Source organism: Heteronotia binoei, chromosome 4 (genome assembly GCF_032191835.1).
Source record: "Heteronotia binoei isolate CCM8104 ecotype False Entrance Well chromosome 4, APGP_CSIRO_Hbin_v1, whole genome shotgun sequence".
NCBI classification, from domain to species: domain Eukaryota; kingdom Metazoa; phylum Chordata; class Lepidosauria; order Squamata; family Gekkonidae; genus Heteronotia; species Heteronotia binoei.
This window is the reverse complement of record NC_083226.1, coordinates 137052550-137071402: the sequence shown is the minus strand read 5'-3', so window position 1 is coordinate 137071402 and position 18853 is coordinate 137052550. Positions and strand designations below refer to the sequence as shown.

General features: G+C 39.5%; 1 protein-coding gene across 1 annotated transcript in view; it reads right to left on the bottom strand.

The window, feature by feature from the left end:
- Nucleotides 1-3083: 3083 nt before the first annotated feature.
- Nucleotides 3084-18853, bottom strand: part of CRHBP (corticotropin releasing hormone binding protein) — a 32352-nt gene continuing 16582 nt past the window's right edge. Inside the window, 5 exon segments of the mRNA XM_060236434.1 lie at nucleotides 3084-3828; nucleotides 6220-6337; nucleotides 9554-9702; nucleotides 11132-11342; nucleotides 14955-15112. Of these exon segments, the coding sequence (XP_060092417.1) occupies nucleotides 3671-3828; nucleotides 6220-6337; nucleotides 9554-9702; nucleotides 11132-11342; nucleotides 14955-15112 (794 nt within the window). The 3' untranslated portion in view covers nucleotides 3084-3670.

Below are 18853 nucleotides of genomic sequence, written 5' to 3'. Positions count from 1 at the left end.
ACACCACTGAGGATGTTCTCCGCAGCTGAGAACGAAACGTCTGGAAGGAAAACTTTCTCCAGTAGAACACGGCACTTGATCCCGAAAGATTCTACAAACCCTAAAGACTCATGAGCATTTTAAATCTCAGGTCATCATCACATCACTTCCCCTAGCTACTTTTTGCAGTTCAACTACACATCTGGTGGATCCAACCCCATATTAGATGCTAAGAGACTGTGTTTGGCTCACTAGATGTATAGGTGAGCTGCAAAAAAGTAGCCATGGGGGCTTATGTGCATTGTCTAGAAAGAAAGGAATTAATAGAGATACTGTGCTGCAGCAAGAATGGTAAAATTCAAACCCTCCTACAATCTCAAGCTGGTTTTATAAAGTGTTTTGAGTTTTGTTTGATGGAAAAATTGGGCTCTCAGCACAAAACAAAACTGGCACATGTTCATTATATTTCGAGTCTACCTGATTCCCGGTTTTAGAGTTTGCATCTGTTAAAGAAAAGTTAGGTCAACTTCCTGTTCTGTTTAAGTGTATGATAATTTAAATGTTTAACTTCAGATATTGTATTGTTGTTCTAATTCTTGGAAACTGAATTATTGTTACAGACTATGTTAATTCAGCTTTTTCAGTTCTTACTATTCTATCTATGTAAGCCAAAATATGCTGACTTTATATTTGCATATCTCTAATAAAATTGTATTTATTTTTAAAAAAATATCCATTATCCTGTCCTCCCAACAGTCATTTCTGATGCTGGGAAAGTTCTACTGATGGAAGAGTCAAAGATGTGAGATTTCATACCCTTCCACCTCCCCACTGCAGCCTCCTGAGCCATGTGCCTATTAATCCACATGGGTTCCATGCCCCTAGGAATAAATTTTCTTAAGGTTTGGAAAGGATAGTTGAGGGAAGAGGGATGTGAGAAAGGTCTACAGTCCTTGTTTCCACAGATTGCTGGACCATCCTATGGTTTCCCTACAAAAATAAGAGAGCATTAACAGGAGCTGATTTACAAGACCTTGGCAGTACTCCAATAAAGGGGAGAAGTCTACAGATGTCTTGATTATTGCTCCAGATGGCCCAGGTGTTCCCTGGTTGTTGAAGATAAGCTGGCAACCTAATGGACAGCAATATACTCATGACCCTTTATTATCTGTTGCCATCAGAATACGGTGTTGGGACATAGGTGAGATTCCACATTCTGAGGATGGTCTCTAGTGAGTAAAAACCCTGATATCACCAAGGTTAAACCCTAGGGTTAATTGATAGGTAACAGAAGGCAGCATGGTACAGCCTGATCTCATCAGATCTTTGAAGCTAAACAGGGTTGGTACTTGGATGGAAGACCACCAAGGAAGGCTCTACAAAGGAAGGCAATTGGAAACAACCTCTGCTTCTCACTTCTTTTGAAGGCCTCTTGCTGGCATTGCCACACATTAGTGGCAATGTGATGGTATTTACATACATAAATGATGGGTGGGACGTGATTTACTCTATTTAACTTTGTGCTGGTTGTGTCTTGTTTAAACTTATCTGACACTGCGCTCCCTCAGGTAAATGCCTTGGCCTTGCTAGAGTCATGTTTAAATAAAGCCTACAGAGAGATGCTTGAAGTATGTAGACAGTGTTTGATAAATTCTACTTCTCACCCAGCTCACAAATTGTAGCCTCTACGATGCACAACCCTGCCTCTTAGATCCCTTGCTCTACATATGGCAGAGAGGAGCTATGCAAGGGTACATATCCCATGGTATCGTGGGTAGGGGGGAGACAAAGCCTACGATGGTGGTTTCGAACTTGCCAAAAATCTCTGCTGATGGAAGGAGTTCCATAAGTCAAGCATAACTTCTCCATTTACCCCCTCCTGTTGCAGCCCAATATGCCCCTTGAAATGCTGGTCCTGGGGAAAAGAGGACTTGCATCAACAGTGGGGGAGGGGGGGAGGTCTGCTGCAGGAGCAGAAATCAGGGCCAGACTCAGCGTTACAGTGTCCGTGGTTCTGATGGAGGGGGGGGGGGAGGGGAAGGCTGTTTTAGTTCTTGAAAAGGCAGCAGGGGAAATAAGACTGCCTTGTCCCACTATGTCACATTCTTTTTTTTTTAAAATCAAATTCTTCTCTAAAATGGCATTGGCATCATAATGTCTACTTTAGTCTTCACTCCCCTTGTTCACACAGAAATGATCTGCAAGATTAAACTAGGGTTGCCAGCCACCAAGTGGAGATTGACCAGAATTACAATTGATCTTCAGAGGATAGAGATTTGTCCCTCTGGAGAAAATGACTGCTTTGGAGGGTGAACTCTGTGGCATTATATGCTGGTGAAGTCACTCGCCTCTCTAAACTGCTCCTTCCCTAGGCTTCACTACCGAAATCTCCAGGTATTTCCCAACCCAGAGCTGGCAACACTACATCTAATTCAGCATGTCAGCCTTTCGTTAGTGTCTCTTCTGTGAAGGTTGGCGAATGCGCGTTCATATTAAAGCTGTTTTCTGTGTTTCCTTTGTTTGTAATTTAATGTAAAATAAATTTTCATTCAGAATTAACAACAAAAGAGCACAAGAGCTATTCAAAGGCATTTTTAGTATCATGTGAAAACACAGAAAGTTACCAATGGCTTCTGAAGTAGAGCAGATAAACATTTTTTGTTCTGTGAATACACAGAGTGAATAGACTAATTTAATCTTGATGGTGTCCAGAACTCATTCATGTGAAGTTGTACATGCGCAGCATCTCTTCAAAATGGGGCAACTAATATGTGCAACATTAGCATTCAGCAGAGCATTTACCAAGGCTATGGATTTCTGCCATGGATGCATGCAACATGTCTGAGAACCCAGGATGTCTGAGATACTGGGTGCATGCAATGTCTTATAGGTAAGTTCTTGTCCAGCAATTATCACATTTTAAATAAGGCTTTATTTTACAGAACTATATATTTGTTTGAAATGATGATGAAATACTTTTTTAGTAATACTTAAATGATCTTTAGGGATATTTTAAAAGTAAAATCTAGCCGCAATGGTTTTTCTAATAGGTTGGCACACTAATTAATGAAATTAATTTTAAAAAAACCACTACTGTAAACAGATTTTTGCCAGTACTTTGGATGCATTTATTCATATCTGGACCTGTCAAAGGAAAACCTTTTCATGCTATAAATGTTATTAAAAACAACTATACATTTGCATTAATAAATAAAAAACAATGCAGATTTTTTTATAAAATTGAATTGTACTTTTACCATATGTATCTTTAATATTTGCAAATGATGCAAAAGAAGGGAAGTTGCTAAATGAACTTTATAGCATTCCAAAATTTACATGTGCATTCTAAATTATTACAAAATGTGCTGCAAGTATTTGAAATAAAATAATACTTGCATTGGAAACAAGTGCCCTGATTTGGGGTGCACACGCATGCTTGTGTTTTTGCTTTGCATTTTGGAACCAGTGAATATACATATATATATGTCTTGCTTTCAAAATCCATATGGATTTGTGTTTATTGAATATACTAAATACACTTAAAGACAAGGGTTGTAAATGCCTAAGATTAACACTATTTGATCATGGAAATAACGTTTTAGTATGAAAAGATAGGTGTTTATACATTAGAAAGGTTTCATAAAGTCAACATTAACTGTAAATAACAAGCAAGAGTGATTTGTTTGGCTTCTCAAACACTGGAGAAACAGAATTCTTCAAGGCTGTTCGCTTCTCTGTTTGCTAGTTCATGTTGCTCAAGCTGATGATACTCAAATGTTACACGATTGATATGTTTGCCGCTAGACACCATTCGTAGCACAGTGTTGTCACAGCTGATCTTCATTTGAGCTAATCAAGCAAAAGAAAATTCTCATGTTTGTAAATGATAACAGCTGGTCATCTTAAATATTAAGAAATACACATTTGTAGGTCTGAAAGCATCCTAATGGGCACAGCCAAACTTTACCATGCTGTGTGTGTATACAGACATAAGTGCTGTCAAGTTGCAACTGATTTATGTTGGCCTCAGTAAGGGGCTTTCAAGGCAAATGAGAAGCAGGGATGGTTTGCCATTGTCTTCTGCAGAGCCTTCTTTGATGGTCTACCTTCCAAGTACCAGTCCTGCTTAGCTTCCAACATATGAAAAGACTGGGCTATAATATGCTGCTTTCCCTCACATCTGTGCACATCTGTTCTCAAAAACTGTGTATATAAAATGTCTCTCTAATCTACCTTCTCAAGTCCAGCAAGGCTGATAGGCGGATGAAAGCAGCTTCTGCATGGATGAAAAACTGAAAGAGGATATGCATTTGAATTGACATTTGCATTGCAGTGCACAGTTGGAAATAATGCACTCAATGAAGACCTCATTCATACTACACTGAAGTATGCTAGAAGTGACTCAGAAGGATTTTAATAATTGTATCATTATTGAAATGTGTTTCTCCCCCCCCCCCAATTTTTCACTCATGGTTTTGAAAAGGAATTACTGGTAAATGTTTTAAGTATTCATAAAGTGTTGCTCAGGTTTTGTATGGTTTTCATTTACATTCACCAATATCAGCACATAGCCAGTGGGCATTGTGACATTATCCTTTAAACAATGTGATCTCTGATTGGCTAAGATCACCTGTAGGAGAATACTATTATCCCCCAGAATCAGCTTTGCTTGTCCTCAGAGGCATTTGAAACAGCCAAATAAAACTGGCTGTACAGTATTATTCTGTCTGGAATTCTGAGAACACTTTCCTGGGAGTGAGCCCAGGACTTGCTTCTGAGTAAACCTGTTCAGTATTGCTCTCCATGTAATTCTTGATTGGCTGGAATCACACTATGAAGGGGGAAACAATACTAATGATGAATACCAAAGCAGCAGCAGATAGCAGAAGCAGTTGGCAGAAAAATGATGTGAAATGAACCATTTTCTCAGTTAAGGACTGGGAAGGCACATGTCTAAGCCTTCCCTGAAAGCAATAGTTTTGAATGAAAGGCAAAAACTGTGGAATCTTCATGACAACCTTACACCACTTCATTATGTGTGGAAAGGGAAACATGTTTTCACAGGTTCATGGACTGTAGAAAGTAGATCCAAGAGGGCAGCTGTGTTGGTCTGAAGCAGTTGAACAAAGCAGGAGTCAAGTTCACCTTTAAGACCAACGAAGTTTTATTGAGAACGTAAGCTTTCGTATGCTCTCTAAGCACACTTCAGCAGATCCCCTTGTCTGATGAAGTGTGCTTAGAGAGCACACGAAAGCTTACGTTCTCAATAAAACTTGTTTGGTCTTAAAGGTGAACTTGACTCCTGCTTTGTAGAAAGCAGTTACGTGCAACTATGTCTAGATTGGGGCCTGTCTGTACGTACACAGACAGTAAGGTTAACTAACTGATGGGACTTTTAAAATTTATATTTTTTGCTTACATGTATTCAATTTACTATAGACTGAATAAATGTAAACAAATCCATTATTATTTACATATGGCTAAGTTTTCACCGGCTAACTTTAAAAATCTTACAATATTATTATTTAAATGAGGGGACTATTCACATAAATAATTTCATTGGTGAAAAAGTTTATGCAGAATCCACATATCTTTAGCATCTCAAAACCATAGCTGCTCCTTGGCAGTGTAGACCACTTGATAATATGCAGTCAAATGTGCGCATATTCTCAGGTGGGCTTTGCATACTATGGAATCCATAACTGCTATATTCTCACAATAGCTGTAATATTGCTGATTCTCACACACCAGTCATAACTGTATGATTGAGCCTGTAGTTCTGTAAAAACCTTTTCACATGAATCAAAACAAATATTATACTGCAGGTCCAGATCAGCTTATCGTATTGCCAGCAAATGAACATGTTGGAATCAGGAGTAATTTAAACCGAGGTTTGCAGAATTTACTTCTCTCAGTGCGAGGCCTCAGTCATGAAAAGTAATAACCAAAAACCCAGTATTAGTATAATGTCTTTCACTAACACATGAGTAATCACAACAAAACATTGTTTAGAATGGAGCCAACAGTGTAGTATGTTTTAAGTGTTTTTCCTCAATTTGGTAATCATTATTATTGTCAAGTGAGTCACAAATTTTCTAAATAAAGAGATAACTATGCCATAACAGCATGAAGTTATGGCAAAAACTTCAAATCCTTAGGACTGGCATGTTATGCAATCAGATTTTGCAGTTGTGTGTGTGTGTACACACTTGAACAGAGGACATAACAGTAAGTACTCACCAGGGCCATGGAAGGAGTGGCACAGATCAGCTACAGGAAACATCCTAGAGGGATCTAAACCATTCCCTCCCAACAGCTCCACAAAATCCCCTGTTCCCCCACAACCCGCAGAAGGCATCTATAAAAAGAAATGGAAAGAAAAGAGCCATACTGACCAAATCCAACATTTGTAAAAGGGAACATATTAGCAAATGAGACATGCCTTCAATTTGAAAATCAGTCTGTTATTTTGGCAACTGATGTTCCAGTATAACCCTAACCATTCTGTTCCTCTCAGATGTACTGAAATGATGCAGCTGCGACTGTGTAGCTCATGTGGTTGAAATTTTTTTTGGGAAAATAGGGAAACCATTTCTGAGGAAGGGCTACTCTTAAGAAACCAAGTTTGGACATATAAAATGTGTTAGGCTGAAATCCTGAGAACACTTTGGAGAGGGCTGTAGCTGAGTGGTATCTTACCTAGAGACCCTGGGGAACTGCTGCCAGTCTGAGTAAACAGTACTGATATTGATAGATCAATGGTCTGATTCAATATGGCAGCTTCATGTGTTCTATCAATTTTTTGGAAGTAAGCCCTACTGAGTAAAGTGGAACTTTTGGGTATATCCACTTAGGGCAAGGAGATGGCCATGTAAACAAGTTTTTTCAAATCAGGTCTTGGACTTGTACCCATGTATCTGCAGGACCATCTCTCCTGCTATGCGCCTTCTGAAGCCTCCTCCCCAGCAAATGGGTAAGATCAGCAGGGACCCCTACCAATTAAAATCAGTCAACAGTTAAAACTGTAACATCTTTGTTTTGGAATCTCATTTGGAATGAAATTCACAGGGATGTAAACTTAAGCCAAAGGGACAAATTTCAGAAAGATAGGAGAAAATGTTCCAACTCTGTAGGGAATTACAACAAAATATTGTGAGATTTTTTTAAAAAAATTAAAATTAAACAGGATAGTCAATTTGTCATCAAGGTAAACAGATAGCAATAATTAGACCAATGAAGTATTTATTTTGGGTCAGAGGGATGAGAGATAAAGATGCCTACACTTTCAGCAGTGTTTGAGGTGGTAGAATGGATAGTCTACTTGTGGAAAGGACTGCAGTCATGAACAGTCCACATGTAAGCAACTTCTTGCAAGTTGTATGTCCTGGTACCTGTTTTGTTCAACATCTTTATAAATTATTTGGATGAAGAAATAGAGGGAATGTTTGTTAAATTTGCAGATGATTCTAAATTGGGAGGGGTTGCAAATATAGTAGAAGAGAGACAGGATACAGGATGATCTTGACAGGTTGGAAAACTGGACTAAAACAAATGAATTTTAACTGGGATAAATGTGAAGTTCTGCATTTAGGTTGAAAAAATCCAATGCATCATTATAGGATGGGGGAGACTTGCCTTGGCAGTAGTATGTGCGAGAAGGATCTAGGGGTCTTAGTGGACTGTACGCTGAACATGAGTCAGCAGTGCGATGCGGTTGCTAAAAAGGCAAATTCAATTTTGGGTTGTATCAACAGAAGTATAGTGTCCAGTTCATGTTAAGTGATGGTATCGCTTTACTCTGCTCACATCTTATCTAAAATATTATGTTCAGTTCTGGGCACCACAATTTAAGGATACAGACAAACTGGAAGATGTCCAGAGGAGAGCAACAAAGATGGGGAGGAGTCTGGATATCAAGTCCTATGAGGAAAGGTTGAAGGAGCTGGGTATGTTTAGCCTGGAGAGGAAACAACTGAAAGGTGATATGACCACCATTTTCAAGTAGGGAAGGGCTGTCATAGAGGATGGTGCAGAGTTTTTTTCTGTTACCCTAGAAGGTTGGAGCAGAACCAACAGATTGAAATTAAATCAAAAGAGTTTCTGACTAAATGTTAGGAAGAACTTCCTGACATTTAGAGCGGTTCCTCAGTGGAACAGGCTTCCTCGGGAGGTGATTGGCTCTCCTTCCTTGGAGGTTTTAAGCAGAGGCTACATGGCCATCTGACAATGATGCTCTTTCTGTGAATTAGGCAGATCATGAGAAGGAGGGCAGGAAGGGTTGCATCAGTACTTTGTTCTTGTGGCCCCTTCTAACAAGCCCAGGAGAATGCTAATTGCCACTTTGGGGTCAGTCAGCAGTTTTTCTCCAGGCCAGTTTGGCAAGGGATCCTGGAGGTTTTTGCCATCTCCTGGGCATGCAGCAAGGGTCACTGAGGATGTGTGTGTGGGGCGGGGGGGAGAGGTATTTGTGAAGTTCCTGCATTGTGCAGGGGGTTGGACTAGATGAGCCTGGAGGTCCCTTCCAACTCTATGATTCTTGGACAGGGGTGGCCAAATTGCAGCTCGGGAGCCACACTTGGCTCTTTCACACATATTATGTGGCTCTCGAAGCCCCCACTGCCCTGTCGGCCAGCTTGGAAAAGGCATTTCTCTCTTTAAATTACTTATCCAAGCCAAGGCAGCTGGCGGCTAGGAGGATGCATTTAGTTAAAGTTGCTTTCTTTCCATCTCCCTCCCCCCATTTGCCTTCCTTCCTTCCTTCCTTGCAGCTTTCAAACATCTGATGTTTATTCTATGTGGCTGTTACGTTATGCAAATTTGGTCACCCCTGTTCTAGGAGAAGGCTAGACTAGGTGTGCTGTCTTTGATGTGTTCGTTTTCCATACACAGTGTGTTTTTATATTGGGGGGGAGCATAGAATAATGACATCTCTTACCGAAGTCTGAAGTGGTATAGTCCATTCTACAGTCTGAAGTGGTATAGTCCATTCCATCTGTTTGTTGCATACATTGATTTGGCAAAAGTCAGCAAAGATCAAGAGGTATGAACTGACAGGGAGTTTCTAACCAATTAAAAAAAAAACCTTATCTTTTTTCTACTATGTGTTTTTCCTGTAGAAAGTCTATCCGAAATTTACCTGCCCTATCTATCTGAAATTTAGTAGGAATGATCTTTTGAGTGTGGTATATAAACCCTTAAATCTATCCATGTGCATGCACAAAAGATCCTACCAAAACAAATTGTGCTAGAATAGTCCAAACCTGGCCTGTATTTATATGTGTTTTTAAACTGTTGTGTATAAAGCCAGTGCATTGTTGTTGTGTTTGTTGTTCCATCTTTCTCATTGGGACACAAGGTGGATTACAAAATATAAGAACTATTCAGTCAATCAGCAATAAATTAAATATCTGACAACATGGAAAAAAACATTTAACACTAAGTAAAGCAGACAGGGCTGTGTAGCATCCTTAGCGAGTCTTCTTTATGTGACTGGTTGCTAGCAATACATAAACAAAGACTTCAAAATATAATGCAATGATTCATGCAACACTGGTTGCTACTGATGCATACTCACCTTTAAACTGAGGCCATTCAAATGTCCCAGCAGCAGATCAGATATTTTTATTACCACTGGGTATATTATGGAAAAGCTGCAGTTTCTGTGTTGATGAGGAATGACCATGGTAAATCTTCCAGAAGGGGTCTGAGAGATGGCATTGCAAGCTTTAGTACAGAGGAAAGACACAAAATTACTTGGTCTCAGTTTGTACATAAAATTAATGCAGTATTGTATTTGTGTGTTACAAGCAAATCTTTGTTTGTGATGGGCACAAATGTGGTTTGTATGCTCCCACATGCCCATATTCTTTCTCTCCTCCCAGAGCATGAAGCCTTAACTCAAACCCTACTTTACGGTAACTTTCAAATGCAGACTTCTGGACAAAACAGTTGAATCCTAGTTTAGAATCTCAGTTTGTGAGGAAGAAATAAACTGCAATTTATCCAAGTGGCTGCTTTTGAATGTCACAGTAGATTGGGGCTTGATTCAAGGCTTCTGAAACCAGTAAACTTAAATGGAGAAGAGGAGGATGGGAGAAACAAGCAAGTAAAGGAGGAGGGGAATCATGCTAATCACAAACAAGAAGAGATTCAGAAGGCAATTACTGGTTACATTTATAAATTGAGAGATATTGGGAGCTCAGTTCTGCCCAGAACTGTCTCTTTAACCAGGAAGCTTCTTAACTGTAACTCTAGTATTTCTGGGACTGGAACTATTCCCTGAGTATATTATTATTGCCCCTCAAACTGTATCTGCCGCACCTTGCCTAGTTTTTGTTTGTTTGTTTTCAAGATGGGGTTTATGTTTTTTTAAGTGGTAGTCTGCCAAAATCTACCCAAATAAAACATGCAAAGCAGCCTTTGAACCAAAGTTGACATATTTGCTTTGATTTAATGGGGGGTGGGTGGGTTCAGAATGAAAGCACATGATATTAAGCACAACATCTGGTTTAGATTTACTATATTGCTATGGAAACTGATGCATACATTTCAGCATACATCAAATCATTCAAGATAGCTTTGGAGAAAGAAATATCTGGCAATCTAAAAAAATATGCACTGCCTTAATTCCTGCAATGCCAGAATAATCTCACCGCATTGTCATTGTGCTATAACTCAACAGTCAGTACAGTATTACCTTGTGGTATGGATTTCCGGTGATAGAAGGGATTTCTGTCAGAGGAGTATAAATCCCCCACCTCTCCCTTCCCTCTGAAGCCCAATATGTGCCCTGAGATCCTGCTCCTAGGCAATAGAGGGGGACCCCTAAAACAGCATGAGGAGAGAACTGGAAGTCTGCAGCAGAAGGGGGAAATTAATGAAAATTCTTTCCTTCTGCTTGTGAACTCCTCTGCTGGATACATGTTTGTTTTCTGACACAAAATCATGGCTTTGTTCACCTAAATGTACATTTATTCTTATCTTCTTTTTCAGAGATCACCAAGCATAATTTCTCTGAGCCAAGTATGAAATTGCTGTCCTCTGCCACCCCACAATCCCATACTTAACATACACTCTTGTAAAATCAAAAAACCAACCTATTTTATCTTCCCTTTTGTGTTTCTTGCAGCACACAAGATGAAACAAAACTTACGGAAGAGATTAGTTTTTTTCTTTATTGTTAATGTGAATCCACTTCCAGGGTAATGAATCCTGAAGAAGATCATGGCAACATTCTGTGAAGACTGGATGGTTCTTCTGACATGGTCACCATCACAAAAATCAGTGTATCTTTCTGAGGTGGGGAGAGGATGATCCAAAGAACTAGGAAACTTCTCGCCTTTTAGTATCCAGCCATCAAATACCTAAAGGGATATGTGGAGATAGCAATGAACTATTTACCTTCTGCTTGCAATTCCCATGTGGCACTTGTGCTGAACATGTCCCTTAAAGCACAGTGTGGATCCTTTCAGTGAGAAATGCTGTTGACCTGTCTCAGATGTTAGAATTGCACAAGACATGGAGTTTGGTGACTATTTCCCCCAACTTTTTATATTTTACAGATTGAATATATGGATACTGCAGTTTAAAGGAGTGTATGAGTGCGATTTTTCCCTTCCCTCTTTCCCTGCAAAATATAATTTCCCCCAAACTGCTTTTATCCCTTCTTCGGGGGGGGGGGGAGGGGAGGACCCATACAGGTCCTCATACCTTTTCCCCAGTCACAACCAAAGCAGCTTGGGGATAGCAATTTTCAGTCTGAAAAAAATAATAATGGAACTATAAGCAATGTGTAGTTCCAGCCTTGCAGACTCAGACTGCAGTTCCAGACAGGGAAGGGCCTGCTTGATGCACCTGATAGAAATGATGCCTGAAGCAGTTGGTGAGATGGTTGGTGCTGCCCTGCTTTTCTCTATAGCTTGCTTTGCATTTCCTAGCTGCACGGCCATTACAAAGTCTTGCTACATTGGTCCTTTCCTGATGATTGAAGCTTTGCCTCTTTTTCTTAAAAGCAACCAGCCAGCCAGTGAACCAACCAATCAACCCCCCTTATTTCATTTTGTGTTTAAGTATGTTATTTTTTAAAAAAAAAATGCCCTAAGGCACAAGTATACTAATGAATAAAATGAAATGAAAAAATTATGCTGCCTTTGATGCACACATACTGAGAAATAGAAAATTCCTGCCTGTGCTACAGCATTAGAAAAACATTGCTCTTATATTGATAAAATATTCCAATTATATTTTAAGTTTTACACTTGCAAACAATTTTTCACAGCCAGAAGCACTCATTTCCTATTCTCTCCTGATGCCGTTCTGTGTTATAGTGCTAAATTTAAGGAAGTATCTCTTTCTGAAGAGCTTGACACCTAAGTAGCTCCTCTAATTGTGGGCAGAAGAGGAGCAGTCCTGTAACCATGCAAGAAAACCTTCCAGGGGCATACTAACAAACTTGTACAAAATGGGTAGCACTTGCCAGTAGCATTTGACAACTGTTGTAGAAGCTCCCCTTCTACAAGACACATATATGGAAAAAAATCAGAGTGTTTTGATATATGTTATTATAAAGAGTATCTCAGATGGAAGCTTTTTTATGGCAGGTATGAATGCTCTTAAAGTGGAAAACTGGTCTGAAGATTATTTTCTGTTGAACAGTAGCAAGGTGCCAAACTTGGGTGACTCATACAAGTTGCATGGTATCAAGTGCCCTGGTGAGTCTGACCCTGATAAATCTTCCATCAAAGACCACAACAGTCCTGGAAAGTGTCCTGCACCCTCTCTCTGCTTTTTACTGACAGAAACCAAGGCTTCAACTGGCAATACTGTTGAGGTTGCATTGCTATGATCACAGAGACTGTTTGTTTCTTAAAGCCATAGGAATTCCTTTAATTGTTTAGCTCTCTCTCTCTCTCTTTCTCCATTTCATATTTTTCTGCAAAGAGAGCTTTTCTCTGGTTTAGAAGTATATGTCTTGCTTGTCCATGGCTCAAGACTCCAGATTTAAGTATTGACAGATGGGGGCACACTGAGAATTAGATATATTGATGCCAAAAATGAAGATTTAAAGATTGCTTGCTGCTCTTAGAGATTTTTGGACACTATTATGGGGTTTTATTCATGTTCCTTAATTTTTCAGATCTGCTCTTGCTATTTTAATATATTATATTTAGTATATTATATCAGAATATGATGTTATATTTTATATACCGTATTTTTAAACAATTCTGAGCTGCTTTGTAAGAACACATGATAAAAATAAGTCAGTCACAAAAAAGAATGAACATTCCAGGCAATAAATATTCTACATCCTTATTATTATGCAATTTAAAACAGCTGCTTTGTGTCTTGTTTGTGAATATGACCTATGTTAATGGCAACATTTTCACTGTATTTGTGTGCATGAGTTGGCTCTACTGTAAGGCAGAGTGAAACAGACTGCTTCATATGGCACTTTATGGGCACCACTAAACAGTTTCAAATGACCAGTTATTTAATGGACAGTTACATGTGTGTTGTTGGGGAGGGGGAGCACCCTTCTTAAATCTTGGGGGGGGGGGAGCACCCTTCTTAAATCTTCGTTCGCGAAGTCAAGCCGAGAGAGAGAGAGAGAGAGAGACATGTGTGTTGCCTGTAGAGAGCAGATCCATTTGGATTTTCCACCTTGGACCAGCATCAAAATGGTGTGAGCTTTGTTCACATCAGGCTTTATATACAATTGATGTTTCCATGAATATAGACCCCAAACTGTTCCAATTTAAGCCTTGGGTTATATTTTTACAGTGGTTAGGTAATATTGGTTAATAATGAGATAGGGTGGTAAATTCTCTTTGTTACAAAACAACCTACCATTATTATTAGTAGCAGCACTGGTAGTGTTACCTTTTCTTCCCTTGCTTTTGCGAATCCCAAATTTTGACCAATCTGTTCCACGCATGACTTGGCACTAAGATCAAAAGCAAGTTGCTGCTTCATTCAGCAACAGTTAATCACTTTGACATTCACTGTACTTTTCCACTTCAAATGTTTTAATAATTGTGCCTAATTAGAAGGGACACATTTCTGACGCCTAGCATTTAACACTTGGGAAAAGCAGGGCAATCAATAAGCAGTGTCTAATTAGTAACAGTATTGGTACTGTCACTAAACCAGGCCATTTTCCAGTTGTTGCATTCTTGTTGGACTCTGCTTGAAGTTTGTGCCAGACACAAAGCCACAGATGCTGGTCCTTTCTCCTCTCCCCCAGACCTGGCACAGCCCTAATATCCAAGGCCCTGATCTGGAGAATTTTGTATTCAGCAGCATACTTTACTGCCCTTTCTGAACGAATGAGGACTTTCTGATCAGTCTTTGCCCTTAAAGTTTACAGAGCAATTTGTGAGATGTTTCAAGAAAATTAGCATATTCATACATGCTACACTGAGTCATACAAAGGCATCCACAGACGTTACGTGTCATAATTCTGATATTTGGATAATTCTGATTGCTTGGGTTTTCCCTGTTCATCCTTAATCACTTTCACCATTGAATGTCATTTGCTATGTGCCAGTTCTCATGTATACTTTTTATACAGCAGTTAAGTGCAAAACAGTGCCATCCATAGCAGTGTTACAGCATTCTATGTCCTCTGAAATCAGTAAATGTAGAAGTACATACTCGATTTAAGATTACACTGAAAACCACCATGAGCATAGCTATCGAGGGAGGTTTTGGCATTGTAAGTCAATCTTATGAGTGCTTTTATTTTCAGTGTTCATAGAAATTAAACAGCCTGGAAAATTTCAAAAAATGGCTTGAACCATCAAACCATTCTCATGGCGCCTCCTGGTTTATCCACATAGAAAGCTCACAGTGCCAAATTCTCTGGGGAAAAAAATCAATGTGCTTTTATTCTTGCATATTTTTCTCTTCTTACACTGCATGTGAACCCACTTTCCCAAGTGCACTGTATGGATCATCTGTCATTGCAAGACTCATACCTTCAGAAAATCTCCTGCTTGACAATCAATGTTGACAAAGTCAAAGTCTATGGTAATTAACTCTTCAGGGTCTCCTATGAAGAAAGTAGCACAATGCAGTTGAGGCTGTTCTGCAGTGAAAGTGAATTGTCCTTCTATACTCAGCATGTCAAGGCATCCTGTGGAGGAGAAGAGAGACAATATATAGCATTCAGTCCCTCTTAGGCCAGATTCTCATTGTGCATTTTGTACTCAGGCATGGATGTTAAGAGTGTAATGCATATCAAGTCAGGTGTGGAAGATACATGTGTAAACTTAGGCATATATTTACTTAAACAGTTGATCTTCAGATGATAGTCTGGGACCCATAACTGGTCACCTTTAATGGGGTCCCTAACCTCAGGTAGAAGTGTAACCACAATTTTCTTTTTTCTTTTAATTTTTTGAAAAGAGAAAGTGAGGATAAAGCAGAAACTTGAGGGCCATAGAGGAAGAAAATGGGTAAACAAGGGAAGAAGAGAGGGCAGGGCAGGGAGGTGGGAAGAAGGACATACATAACAGAAAAGGTTAAAAGAGTTTTAGAGCAGCAGGTGGAAGTAAAAAGTTTGCAATAGTTGTTGCTTTTTAATGCCAAGAGGCAGTGACTAGGGATGAACTGGGTCCCTATTTTGAGTATTCTGAAGAGATAATCACTATTTTACATACACTTAAAAAGGGACATGTAAATTTTGTACTTGGATGTTTGCTCCTGCATACAAAATGTAAAACAAGAAGTAGGCCCAACTAGCTCCTACTTCAAAGCTCTGCTAGATGCAAACTGTACATCGCTGATACATTTGTCATATGGTCTAGTTCCTTTTTTGAGTTATATTGCTTCAATTCATTCACCATCATTTTTTCCTCCTGTGACGATTCAAATGCAAAAATAAAATATCAGTGAGTGGGGCCATTTGGAGCAAAAAATGGATTAAGCATTCCTTTATTGCTCATTGCTTATTTGTTCTCAGCCAACACTTGTAAAAGGTAGATAATCCCTACTAAAATGAACATTGTATTAAATTCTGAATGTTCAAAGCACTTTCTTTTGATTTATTTCAGTATATTTTTATCCAGCTATTTCTCTAAGAAGCTCAGGGTTAAGTGTATTAGCTAGGCTTTTTTGATAGAAAAAGTCCAGCAGGAACGCATTTGCATATTAACCCACATCCCTGATGCCAAGCCAGCTGGAACTGTGCATTTCTGCTCAAAAAAAGCCCTGTGTATCAGTCTTCCCTCCTTCATTTACCCTCACAACATCCTTATGAGGTAGGTTAGGCTGACTCAAGATCCATGAGGAAATGACTGGGGGTGGGGACAGGAACCCTTCCTTCTCCTGCAGTGGTGTTCTGTGCCTGTTTGGGCTTTCCTTTTCTTCTTTTTGAAGAAGCCATGCTGTGTGGCTGCTGGGACAGAAAATGGGGCTGGGGAACCCAAACCCCACTTCTTTAAAAACTGTAATCTTTATTTTGGCTTTGTAAGAAAGTGATTGGTTCAAAAATCTATTTTATGTATTTATTTTCCCCAACAGGGACTGAAGGTGACTTCCAACTTTATTCTCCTGTCTTCCTTTTTATCCTCATAACAGCTTTCAGAGGAAGGTTGGTTTGAGAGGAAGTGACAGGCCCAAAATCACCCACCCAGCAAGCTCTCATGGCAGAGTGGGTCCAACTACTTTGTGAATTGAGCTGAGTTTTGATTGGGGGCTTCACCATTCCCACTCTCAAGGCCAGATCAGATGTGACTTAGGATACCACAGCCACTGGGATTTCCTGCCATTTTTCAAAAGGTTAAGTGACCAGGGCTGTGGGCACTGGTGAGAGCAAAGAGCAACTTCTTTTCAGGGTAAATAGCAGGGACAGGGTACCCCTTCTCAGTATCATGACCCCTATCCAAATAATAACTTTCCTGATTTTGAAGATGTAGTAAGTAACTGTTCTTTGGTGGAGGGGGAATAGATTTTAGGAATATCACTTGCTCTTCTTTTTCTACAAAAAACAAAAAGCCCAGCAGGAACTTGTTTGCATATTAGGCCACACACCCTTGACATCACCATGGTTTTGCACAGGGCTTTTTTTGCAGAAAAAGCCCATCAGGAACTCATTTTAATATTAGGCCACACCCCCTGACACTGAGCCAGCTGCAACTGTGTTCCTGTGCATTCCTGCTCAAAAAAGCCCTGCTGTTCAGTATCATCACATTATACATGGTGGCTATGAAACTAAAAGAGAGAGACAAAGGAGGAGAAATGATGCTCCTTTTTATTCATGAAATAGGCACAAGACTTCAAGCTCACTATTCCAGTGTCTTGTCATTGTCTTTAGGCTCTTGGAAGACTTGCAGAATAGATTGTTTCCTTAAGGAAGTCAGTTACTTGTTTCACACTTAAAGACTGCTGTTGTGTAGTTTGAAAATGTGCATTTACTTTCATCCCAGTGGTCCCAAAAAAGTATCAGTAATCTGCTGCTTCTTTTGTTCTCTGGGATCAATCCAGTGACCATTCTATACAAGACAACTGAGTTACTAGCACAGCAATCTTAAACGGATCTACTCAGAATCCTATTGAAGCTTACTCAGGGGGGTTTACTCCAGGAATGCACTGGAGAAGAATACAGTACGTACAACGCATCATCAAACAGAAATCAAAAAGTGACAGCTGCCCCTCCCCCACAATTTCCTCATTAAACAGCTGCCCCTCCCCCACACCAGCCCCCACCTCCTGATCAGTAAATGAATGCCTGACGTAGTGGGATTGTACTTTTTTGCTGCCCCTTCTAATACATTAATTGTAACCATCCCCGCATTTTCTTACACATTAAATCCTAACATTTACCTAGCCACCTAACAGCATTTTAGATGCCTATTCTAATACATTAATTGTAAACATATAGCATTTTCTTACACATTAAATCCTAACATTTTTCTATCATCTTCAGTGCCTGTTCTCAGAGTGAGACAAAAGTATTTGACCTTAAAAGGTCAAGTGCTGAAATGTATATCTCGCAGACGTGGGAGGATATTCACCCTGTGAGAGAGAGCAAGAATCTTAGCAAATTATTTAATGCTGACACAGTTTAGACCTGGACAAAATAAACAGATGAAATTAGGTTCTCACGCAATAAATTTCCTGTTCTTATGGTCTGTGATTTAAAATAGCTTTTCCATCAAATTTATGTATGGGCTAATTGTGAGAATAGTGTTTGACCCCCAAAAATGGTCCTAAGAGGTCAAGGGGTTTTATGGCTGTGAAGTGCAGAAAAATGTAGACTTAAGAAAAATGCAAAAGCAGGACAGAGATATACAATTTAGGTTATTTTAAATATAAACAAAGATAGGATTTTCTGACATGTATAGAAACACACAGGTTACAGAATGCCCCATTGGTTTTTTTGTGGATATACTCTGACTGTGTCCAATATGTAGATAAAATAAAATTTTAAATAAAAACAAGCAACAGTAAGCAGTGTTTTAAATGATTTTAGTTCTACATGCCCTGTTAAATGTGCATTCACCCCATGTTCCCCAAGTATTGTTGACAACACAAATATTTACTGCCAACTTTGGTGATTTTTGATATGGTTCCACCAAGATCAGGATCTGAGCCTTTAATTGTATTCAAGTAGGCATTCATTTGCTTTTGATGGAACTCTTAACATCAGAAGATCTGGGGCTTAGTTCTGAGCCATGCAGCTCACTTAATATCTTGGCACACAATACAACTTTTTTCCATCGTCAGCATCCTCCACCTGTTAGCACTCCAAGGAGCTGTCTGGGGGGTTACTTGAGCAATGAACAGGGCCCCGGCAGTAGGAGGTTGCCTAGGATTCTATAAGAAAAAGAAGAGCTTATCGTTGCTGCTTTAGGGAGAAGAGGGGGTTGTGGGT